Source organism: Drosophila takahashii, chromosome 3L, assembly GCF_030179915.1.
Source record: "Drosophila takahashii strain IR98-3 E-12201 chromosome 3L, DtakHiC1v2, whole genome shotgun sequence".
Lineage (NCBI taxonomy): Eukaryota > Metazoa > Arthropoda > Insecta > Diptera > Drosophilidae > Drosophila > Drosophila takahashii.
The window spans coordinates 34545818-34557825 of record NC_091680.1 but is presented as its reverse complement, the minus strand read 5'-3'; the positions used below and the strand labels follow the sequence as shown (position 1 = coordinate 34557825).

General features: G+C 34.4%; 2 protein-coding genes across 6 annotated transcripts in view; one reads left to right on the top strand and one right to left on the bottom strand.

Moving 5' to 3' along the window:
- Positions 1–9096, bottom strand: part of l(3)80Fj (lethal (3) 80Fj) — a 51200-nt gene extending 42104 nt beyond the window's left edge. The window contains exons 1-2 of one of the 2 annotated variants that reach the window (XM_070214296.1): positions 8944–9096; positions 8785–8887 (exon numbers count right to left, since the gene is read on the bottom strand). In XM_070214296.1, coding sequence (XP_070070397.1) covers positions 8785–8887; positions 8944–8958 — 118 coding nt within the window. In that variant the 5' untranslated portion in view covers positions 8959–9096. The remainder of the gene's footprint in view (positions 1–8784; positions 8888–8943) is intronic. The other variant, XM_044392557.2, reaches the window with a different exon arrangement.
- The window catches only part of LOC138912833 (uncharacterized), a 216800-nt gene that overhangs the window by 52873 nt on the left and 151919 nt on the right, over positions 1–12008 (top strand). The window lies entirely within an intron of this gene.

The following is a 12008-nucleotide window of genomic DNA, read 5'->3' as shown; positions in this document are numbered from 1 at the left end:
CCACTTCGTCACAGGTTCTTAATATTAAAGAAATATGTGGAAAACGGGGATTTTTATATAAGAAGTGTTTTTTATTATCTTGATTAGTATTCCACCTATTTGAAAAAATTGATACGGATATCAAAAATATTGTCTACATATAATTTTTTCAGATTTTAAGAAAAAAAGTTGAAAAAAGGCCGAAAAAAATAATAGCACCACATCCGTTTTCTTAAAATAAAACGTTACGATGCGCTAATATTCTTGTGTATAAAGGATATATTTTATGAGATTTGACTAAAACTAACATCTCCTGATATCCAGACATCAAATTGATTACCATTTGGCAATACAAGGACATGTGGAAAATTTTCCAAGTCGGAAAAGAAAAATATTAAAAAAAGAAACATATTGGATGAAAAACGGTCATGAAAACCGGTTGGATTGGTTAGGTTTTGGATCATCTTCATTAAGAATGGCATAAACTTTGAAGGATAACACAGAAAAACCGAGTCCTGGCCCATTTTTCCTTCAAAAATGTTATATCACAAAGCACAAAGAATCTTATCAGGGCCAAAACTAAACTAAAACACGTGCTTAAAATAATAGCGAATATTTTAATAGTTGGATAATGTTTCAATGAACAAATTTATAAAACAAGCACTTAAAAAAAATCCTATCCGAAATGCGAAACACATTTACAAGGGCATAGGGCTCGTCAAAAAAACTTACAAATGAATGCCCGCAAACTTATGAGAATGTGTGAAGGCAAAGTTAAATTGGGTAAGAAGAAATCCTTTTTATAAGTCATGTGTCTTCTAAACACCTAAATTGACCAAAAACATGGTACCAAAACATCCATTTATTGAGCATGGACCTAGTATTAACATAGGCTTGTTTTTCCTTCTTGAAGTAAGATCAATACGGATGGATACATCGTTCATGAATCATCTTATGATGTAAATAGTGATACGGTAGTAATTCGTAGCTTAAACTAAATACAAAATACTTCTTAAATGAATCTTTGACCAATAAAATCCGGCCAGGATCACGGTCAGGATAGCAAAGAAAGAGTTCGAAAGTACTCAGTCACCAATATACAGTTACTTGTGTACTCGCTTGACCATAACACAACCAAAAATCTTCGAGTTTTTTTTTAAAGACAGTTTATACAGTTAGTCTAAAACGTCTTAAATCATTTCCGAACAAAATTTGAAAATATATCATGACTTTTGGGCCCCAAACCTTTATAGGTAGGCTCCTGACTTGTTTAATCGATAGTAAGTCATTATATCCAAAAATCGCAAAAGATATTTACACTTTAAACTTAGATTTACTTGTTAGCTACCGCCAACTAAAGATTAAGTTACCCATTTGTCATTTTTCTACCTTTTATTCTATTTTTAGAGAAGTGGTGCTATTATTTTTTTCGTACGTTTTTCCAGTTTTGCATAGATTTTCTTAAATAAGTCCAGAAACCTTTTATAAAGCTAACATTTTTTTTCATATTCAAATTATGTTTAGTCTTACTATTTAAAACCCGTTTTGAAAAGTTAAAAAAGTTAAAAAATGTGAGTAGGGTGACTAGTTAAAATTTTTTTGAGTTAGTGGTGCTATTATTTTTTTCACAGCTGTATATAACCCCTTAATCGTTTTTGTATTGTCTTAAATATATGTAAGATATGTATATATGTATAATATACGAATTTTTTTATTTTTTAACCAAATTGTCCGTGTTTTGTGGAATATAACTAATCTGCTATGACTCGCTATACAAAAGTAAGTCTGCAACAGTATTTGTAAATATATATATTATACGAATTCATTGATTGTATTTGCCCGTTCCTGCCCGTTCTATCTTTTCCCTCCAGCTAAAGACAAGGTTAAGTTCAGTCCTAGCACGCTGCTAGACATTTGGTATCGCAATAACCTCAGTAAAGAAGCTTTAAATATTGTTGTTAAATTTACTAAAATATAATTGTTTTCTATTACAAAAAAAAAAGAAAAAAATTACCTTTCTTTTACTCATTTAGTTAACACTGCGCTTCGCAAAATATGGGCGGTAAATGTAGGCGTGGCCAGATCAAACTGAAAGTTTGTATATATCTTTTTAATGATCTTATTATCAAATGTACCAAGTTATCGAAAAAAAGTTTCGATCGATTCTGAGATTGTACCCAAATGGGCCTGTCACGTTTCACGTGTAATTACCCATAGAATCATGTTTTTTTCAAGTTTCACGCTTTTTGGCTTGTTTGACATCCCCAGAGAATTGCCCATATATGTATATACCACTAGTTACAAAATAATATTCTTGGAGTGCTTCACAGCAATTGATGGCAAATTCTGTTAGTGCTGGACCTAGATCACGAAAATACCAGTAATTATACCCGTTACTCGTAGGGAAAAAGGGTATATTGTATTTGTGCAAAAGTATGTAACAGCTAAAAGGAAGCGGTTCCGACCCCATAAAGTATATATATTCTTGATCAGGGTCACTAGCCGAGTCGATCTAGCCATGTCCGTCTGTCTGTCTGTATGAACGCTGAGATCTCAGAAACTACAAAAGCTAGAAGGTTGAGATTTCCCACACATATTCTTTGGCTTCCTACGCAGCGCAAGTTTATTTTAGCCGAGCGCCACGCCCCCTATAACGCCCACAATCGCCCACTAACGATTTTAAAATGGGTCCTGCGCCCACATCTTTAAAGATTTCCGAGAAGTATAAATGCAATTTTGTTGTGTATATTTATACCTATCGAAATGTAGAAGACATTTTTCAAATCGGACCATTCATTAAAAAGTTATACGCAATCAAAAATTATATATCTATCTCCCTCGCACTCCCTTTAGCTGAGTTACGATTATTAGTCGGCACACCAACCCGACACAGCGTTCGCACTCCCTTTAGCTGAGTGACGGGTATTAGATAGTCGGGACAACAACCCGACTATAGCGTTCTCTCTTGTTTTTTCCTTACATTTCTTTCGTCTCTGGTTTCAAAAATTTTGAATCAAAATACACGGGGGTGACACAAAAAGTAAGGGGTAAATGAGGTTTCTATGTGGTTTTCCAAGGGAATTTACATTTTCCCTACACCGTCGCCTGCTACAAGATACAGGATTTCCAACACTTTCTGCTAAAAGGAACAGGATTTTCAACACACAAAGAACCACCTTCTCACTTTTCCGGTGGGTAATGATGGTAAGTTAATTAGAAGTAGTCTACTAGAGTAGGATGGCAGTATTAGGCCTGTGTCCCAGTTAAGTCCCCGTAAGGCAAATATTGAACAGTTTTTTGCAATGCGGTCTATATTCACTAGAGCCCTGCACGAGTATACTCGAAATGCCCTTTGACTTAAATTTCAGGAAAACAGTTCGAGTAAATCAGCTCACAGAAATTTTCGGATCAAGTAGCTCATCTCAAAAATTTTTACGTTTAGCTGTTTGTTTCAAGGACCGAAAATAACTGTTATTGTAAATTTTTCTTACAAAAAAATCACGCACTTAGAAGGGTCATACAATTTTTTTAAATACACCACTATTTTTATTAGCCATTGTAGTTTACAAATCCGTAATGATTTTAATTTTTGATTTTTATAATAAAACTCAAAAAATAACTGTTATTTGTTGATTTTTATGAATAACAGTTATTCCCTTGACATTTTTGAAAAAATGAAATAATTAAAAAAACATGCTAACCATGTTTTATATAACTTACTAAAAATTTATTAAAAAAGGCAACCGCGCATATTTTACAACTATATTTTTTTTTTTAATTTATTTTACCCACAAAATCGCTAAAAATCAAGTTTGAGTTTTATTTTTGATCACGACGAATAACTGTTATTTGTCAACTTTTATTATAAAACTCAAAAAATAACAGTTATTCTTTGAGTTTTACTTTACGAATCCGAAAATAATTGTTAAAATGTGATTTTTAACATAAAACTCATAACAGTTACCGTCCCTGCTAAAAATAACAAAACAAATCAGAGCTTGCAAGGCTCGGTCAACATTTTCAAAGTGTTGGAAAAAAACCTGTCACTAACAACCCTATGACAACTGGGTGTGAGCTAACCCCTTAAAAGGGGTTTTGCTTAACAGATGTTAAGCAATTAGAAATCTAAAAGAAATTTCGACTTCCCCCATAATTTGGGGGCTACATTTAAAACTAACTTTGCGATTAAAAAATCTAAACCGCTGCTCCGATAGAGATGATTTTTCGGTCAATGGTTACTCTATGGCCCAAATGCTTAAGTTTAATTTTTCAAGTTTATAACACTTTTTTTTAAGTATTTTTAACGAATTTATTTAGATTTTCTAAGTTATTGCGTTGCATTTTGTGGGAGCCTACCGAGAGAGCGAAACCCAGAGAGCGGATGGCAAGAGAGCGACGGCCGAGAGAGCAACAGCCAAAAAAAAAATGTCGTGGGGGAGGGGTAGTGCTAAAACCAAATTTCCTAACTCCAAACTAATTTTAAGCGAACGAAGTCGCTCCGGTTATAGCTATTTATTATATAGCCCTGCCAGTAGCCTTCTGATTCTCTCTCTTGAAGGATCTTCCAAATTCTTGGTCAACTTCGTCCGATTTTAATGGCAAACTTTCGTCAAGTTGAGATTGTGTATGTACTACATACACATCGCCTATATTGAATGTTTTTTCGCCAATGCTCCTTCTATTTAATTGAAATGTGCTGTTTTGCACATCTTCGTTAAGTTTTTCTGGATTCTTTTTTGATGTCGTAGAATTATTCTTTTGCGCAGTATTTTTCTTCTCTTTATTTGTTCTCATCATAATTTCACAACTTCTTAAACAATTTCACAAAGAGTTAATTGTTGCACATAGTTCATTTAACTGGCTGCTCGGATCGGTTGAGCCCCCATGTAAGATTTATTATAATATTATAGGTTTATTTAATATGAATACGATTAAGTATATAGCCGAACAGGTAAATTATGTTAATACAGATTTCAAATGACCGACAGAAATTCGCGACTACTTTTGACAACTTTCAACTTTATTACGACTTCTGCGACTGGCTTCTTCGACTTGCTTCTGTGACTACTTCTCGACTTCATTCTCTTATCCTCTTCGGCGCTGCAAACTTCTCTTCTGACCAAATTAGCATTTTAGCAAAGGGTGGGAATGATGGGTGGTGTGTGTCAAGGATGGGTGTGCCAACTTGTGAGGTGATTGTACCCATGCCATCTTACATGCATATTGTATAACTATATATTTTTGTAATTTTTTTTACCCACAAAATCGCTATAAATTAAGTTTGAGTTTTATTTTTGATCACAACGAATAACTGTTATTTGTCTACTTTTATAATAAAACTCAAAAAATAACAGTTATTCTTTGAGTTTTACTTTACAAATCCGAAAATAACTGTTAAAATGTGATTTTTAACATAAAACTCATAACAGTTACCGTCCCTGGTTTGTTTGATCGAAAAAAAGCAAGTATAGTAGCTCATAGATCATGTTTAGTAGATCAAGTATCCGAACATACCTAAAAAATGTTATCTGGGAACAGGGCTGAAAAATGTTATGTAAGAACATAACCAAAAAATGTTATGAAGGAACAGAGCTGAAAAATTAAATTCTTGTTCTGTATGTACACATCAATACCATTATTTATATTCTCTCGCATATTCGTTACATTGAGCCATACTATACTTTCGCTTTTCCGCGAATTCTTAAGGTAATGAAAATGCAACATATGTATTGTTGAAGACTGGTCGTGGGAAAAGTATAAAAAAGTTATCCTCGATGGACCGCGATATCTTGAGAATGGGAAGGCATTGTTGGGTTCGATAGTTCTTGTAACCGAAATTACAAGATTCTTCAGATCCATTGAGGATCATATTTTCGCGATTTATGACCACCATGACTATCTATAAAATAATATTACACTACCTAAAAAATTTAACATTAAAGGATAAACGATATATTTGTTCTTTTATTATAAATTAATTATTAACCGGAAATATTTGACACTAGACCTGTGAGCTGTTCGAGCTGTTCGAGTTGTCCGAGTAATATGAGCTGTTTAACTTGTTTGTTTTGTTGTTGTGAGCTGTTTGAACTGATCTGTTTTAAAGGTATCCGTTAGGAACCTGAGCTTGTTTGGAGCTGTTACTTGCTTACTCGATAATCCCATGAGCTATGACTCGAAAGTCACAGACAAACAAACAAGCTCTAGCTCAGAGCTGTTTACAAGTCTACTCGTGCAGGGCTCTAATATGAACCCCATAATGAGGACTCCAAACTGGAGCGCAGTACTCAACAATTGGTCTGACTAATGAAATAATCAAGGTCTTTGTGACATAGGGATCATCGAATTCCTTCGACCATCTTTTGATAAATGCAAGCACGCCTGGCATATTTTAAAGGTAAACAAGAAAGAAAACTAGCTTCGGCCAGCCGAAGCTTATATACTAGGGTGGGTCGATTTAGGACCCCAAAAATCGTATAGGGAAACGTAATCTTTAAGGAGGGGGTATGGTATTTAATTTAATTTAATTTTTTTTTTTATTAATGTACAACAAGTTAAGAATGTTGTGTTAAAATTTCATGTCAATCGGATGAAAATTACAAAAAATATGACCTGCCGTCCCTATACCTATCCAAAACTTTAAATAGTTCTCCTGAAAAGTATGTTTTTTTAAGTCGGTGAACAGTGTCCATCGAAATCTAATGTACCGATCATTCTGAAATTTTGCCTACCTAAATCCGCAGGTAATCAGGTCGAGTTTTTTTTATTTTTTATTTTATAATAACTAATATATCCAATTTTTTAGGCTGAAATCACGTTTTTGACTTCAAAGTGTTACCAAAAATCCAAAAATTAAAAAAAAAAAATCGACCTGATTACCTTAAGAAACATCTTAACTAATGGGCATTTTTTTTTATATATTTTTCTGATTATCCAGTAATGAGTTATGCTGTTCACCGCAAAACCTCTTTTCTTGAAGGCGCCAACGGAGATTGAATGGCGGCTCATTTTTTAATTTTTTTCAATGAAAATTTCAGAAAATATAGTTTAAGTATTGTACTTTGATATAATAATAAACATTAACCGTATCGTGTGAAAAAATTCATGAAAATAGGCCTTTTTTGGCCGAAATCCGAAGTCAAAAAATCCACCATAAATCCAATATTCCATGGATTTTGCCAATATTCGGCTTATTTTATTCGGTTGGATGTAATCATTAAGTTTCTAGTAGAAACTTTCTACCCATTATGAATTTCCAACGGATTTATTTCGATATTTTACGATATATACAACCGACTTACAGTCGACCAAAAAACACATTTTTCATCTTTGACGAGCTGCTGCGCTGCCATTACTTATCCAATCATATTGATCTGTATGGCAAAGTTAAGCTCTGATCCATTGACTTTAAAATAAAATGAAAACTGGCCCAATTTGGTGAATATGAGCCGGGATATAGGAAGAAATTCGAAAGAAAAATCCGAAATTTAACACTTTAAACTTTAAAAAATCTTTTAAAAAATAATGTGCCATCGAAAAAAAAATTAGTGTTATTTTTGTGATCTAGGGCTCCAACACTAACAGAATTTGTCATCAATTGCTGTGGAGCATTTTGCCTGTAAACTAGTGTAATCCCTCGAAAAGCGGACTCAAAGTTAAATACACTAGTCGGCATAATTATTTTGAAATTTTAAAATAAAATGAAAACTGGCCCAATTTGGTGAATATGAGCCGGGATATAGGAAGAAATTCGAAAGAAAAATCCGAAATTTAACACTTTAAACTTTAAAAAATCTGTAAAAAAAAATGTGCCATCGAAAAAAAAATTAGTGTTAATTTTGTGATCTAGGGCTCCAACACTAACAGAATATGTCATCAATTGCTGTGGAGCATTTTGCCTGTAAACTAGTGTAATCTCCCTCGAAAAGCGGACTTAAAGTTAAATACACTAGTCGGCATAATTATTTTGACAGATTTGAATGTTAACTGTAGTCACATTTTGAACTCTTAACGCTAAAATGACACAAAAATGTTCTTAACCCATTAAGACCCCTTTGAAAAGTGAGCAAATTTTGTGAAAGTCTAATTTTTAACTTTTTTTCTGAGGCTTAAAACAAAAATGTTTTCATGCAAAGTTTTTCCCCAATCAAAATTAATAATAACTGCAAAAAAAATTTCAAAATATTTTTCCTTGTATTTTTTATGATTTTTTTAATGGTAACGATTAATGATTTAACGATCTCAGTAAAATTTTGTATAAAAAAGTGGAAAAAGCGGCTAAAATTGTCAATTTTAGCTATTTTCAAAAACTCGTAAAAAATACATGGAAAAATATGATGAAATTTTTTTTTTGCAGTTATTATTAATTTTGATTGGGGAAAAACTTTGCATCAAAACATTTTTGTTTTAAACCCCAGGTAAAGTTTAAAATTTGACCCTCACAATAAATTTTCTAATTTTCTAACTTTTCAAAGAGTGCTTAATGGGTTAAGATCATTGTTGTCATTTAAACGGAATTGAAGTGCTCTTTCTATAGGTGTTTGTTTCTATTATAAGTTCAAAATATGAGAAGATTTAACTGAAAAATTTGTAAAAAGAATTATGCCGACTAGTGTATGATAAGTGTGCCAACAGTTCGGAATTGTATGTACGTATCTCTGTATGTTGGATATTTCTACAGTCAGTAGGGTCTACCAAAATATTTCTACATTCGAAAGACTAATTCTATAATTCAGTAATAAGAATGCAATTAAACTGGAATTCTATACAAGACAATAGGTGGCTTATTAATTATTTATCTCTTACCGGGATTTCTAAGAACTGACGATACATTTCGGAATATATGTTGTCGTTCCTCAACAGGCACATTGAGAACTTTGCCTGGCAAATCTCGCAACGCTCCAGATAACTAGATAATTAAAATCAATTGCTAGTAACACAAAATTACATGAAATATAAACGAACCTGTTCGTCCACCATATTTAATAAAAACGTGTACGATGAAAACTAATAAAAACTTCTTCCTTGTGTGACCGCAGAATATCTGAAGAAAAATTCCCAGCACAGTAGCAACAAATGTACGAAAAAAAATTCATTTGCGCCAAAAGTAAAACAGCGTTAAGTTCGATTTCCACTGCTTGGGATTTATGGTATTTTTATACCCCTTACTCGTAGAGTAAAAGGGTATATTGTATTCGTGCAAAAGTATGTAACAGGGAGAAGGAAGCGTTTCCGACCCTATAAACTATATATATTCTTCATAGGATCACTAGCCGAGTCGATCTAGCCATGTCCGACTGTCCGTCCGTATGAACGCTGAGATCACGGAAACTACAAAAGCTAGAAGGTTGATATTTCCCACACATATTCTTGGGCTTCTTACGCAGCGCAAGTTTATTTTAGCCAAGCGGCACGCCCCCTCTAACACCCACAGTCGCCCACTAACGATTTTAAAATGTAAGATTTCCGAGAAGTATAAATGCAAATTTGTTGTGTATATTTATACCTATCAAAGTGCTGCAGAAATTTTTCAAATCGGATCATTATTTAAAAAGTTATGCGCAATCAAAAAAAGGTTATATATCCATCTCCCTCGCACTCCCTTTAGCCGAGTGACGGGTATTAGATAGTCGGTACACGAACCCGACAATAGCGTTCTCTCTTGTTTTTTTAGCCTCTGCACACATCCGCTTAAAGTCACTGTTGCAAGTTAAAGCGGATTTGTGTTCACGTAGAGAATCGTTTGAGCGCCGCTGATCGGCATAAACAGCCCCGAAACCGAAGAGAGGGGACATGCAAATTTAAAGTAAGATGAACTATATCCTTACTTTATAGTGTGTTCACACAGAGAGGGATTTTGCTTTAGCGTCCATTTTCCACTTCAGCGACTTATTCTCCATAAAGGCATTTTTCCACTATGCGGTTTTTTCGGTATTTTGGTGTATTTTCGATTGGCAACGCGATAAGCGGACGTGAGGTGTTTCCATTGGCAAACGCGTCTGAAAACAGCTGTTCTGCTATTGTCATTTGCGAGCTGAAGTAAGCAATGGATTTAAATAATTTGTTATTGTTAATTGTAATCGCAGAACAGCATTTGAACAGCGTGGAAACAGTGCTGCGATGCTGAAAGCAATAACACCATCCCACGTTTTGCTGCTTGAGCATTTATTACGGCAGAAAGCAAAAGGATCTGCTGCAGAAGGAGTTCATATATATAGATCTAAACAGTCATTTAAAAAATTTTTTGACACGACCCGCGACAGCAGTAGCTTCTGCTGCGGCACGTCACTGAACAGAATCTGAGACGGGGCAGAAACGCCTACAAGGACATTGTGCGCAAGAAAGAGGGAGATGTGCCCTTTTCCAGCTGTCGCCTGTCAACGTGTGTCATTTGAATATGGAATGGCCATCTACGGTCAAAGCAGATTTTGCACCTGAACTTAAATGCGACCAGGAGGTCGCCTTAATGAACGAATGGCGCACGAGAAGCAAACATCAAGATCATGGAGACGGGGAAGCCCATGTGGCCGCGCTGCAACGACCAATATTTCGCTTCCGATTCTTTCTAGCCGAGCCATTCCATTGGATAAACGAACTGCTACTGCCCTTTATGCGCTTGGATCATCCTCGGAATACTGAACTATTGCCAGATATCAAATAAATAAATAGGAAATAAAGTTCATGTAAATATCAACAATAAATGATTTTAATATTTCCCGCTTCTTATATCCTCTTGTCAGTTTCGGGTACAGAAAAATGTTCATGCCTGGTTAATACTACTTAAAAATACCACAAATTTCACTTTCCAGCCCTGTAACGCGACAATTATTATTTGCATTTGTAGAAATATTTGCTTAAAAGAAGGATATAGTCAAAGAATCGTATGGGAGTAAGGTGTTGCAAAGGACCAAAACGTTTTTAATATGTGAATAATCTCGTGGCGTCACTGTTTGTCCACAACTAGTTTTCACAACGCTTGCCTGGGTGGATTTCTCATTTTTGAACAATTTGCTAAGAACAATAAGGACTAGTATTCAGCCCAACAAAAAGTCGTTCAAAAAGCCTAGTACTCAGTACTCAGATAAGCTAAGGAAATGGTAAGGAAATACCAAAAAAATACCTGATTTAGCGGGTGAATTACGATGAACGCCTTTAGCCGCGGCCCAAAGAATAAATAATTTAATCTTTTGTTGGCTTTAGCTACCTATTTGCCTCTCGTTTACTCCTATGCTTAGCTAGCAGTTTTCGTCGTACTGAGTACTAGGCTGAACGCTTTAACCGCGGCGCAAAGAATTAAGCCTAGTACTCAGTTGGACTAAGAGTTTCACTAATCGAAAAATATTATTATTTTGTAGTGTGACCTAGAGGTAGAGAAATATCTATGTTTGCGAACATCGATGTTTAGAAAAAAAATTTATTTTTGGTAAACACAGTTTTATTTTATTTAAATGTTGGTTTTTGTGTAAAAACAACAGTTTGTCAACGAGGGAAGATGAAAGTCGAGTGCGACGGTCAGATATAAGTTGTCCAACTTTGCTAAAAACGCGTTTGACGTTCCTAAAAAATAATATTTTCATACAAACACAATGTAAAGGTACAAATGTACATACATATGCACACACTTTTTAGGGCGGTCTCCATTTTTATGGAAGTTTTTAAGGTTCTACTCTCACCCGCCTATACGGTGCGCATTGAAGTTTTTAAGGTAGACCAAAAGAATTTTTGAAGTGAAACTTCTTTAGGCGCGTTATGCATTTTCGGGGACGGAGTAAAACCAATTCATGACCGTCACGAAAATCTTCTTCTTACCTATCACCGCTTACGAACGATCTCTTTGTACTCTTCTTTCCTCTTATTATAATTATTAATATTTTACGTGTATGTATGTATTTGCACTATGTGCGAGCTCAGAGTGAAGAGATATAAATATAAATAAATAATATATTTAAAGAGCATTTTTTGTACACGCAATAAGGCTATGGAACCAGCTTCCAAACCCTTTAAAAAATATTAGTAGCGCCACGCAGTTT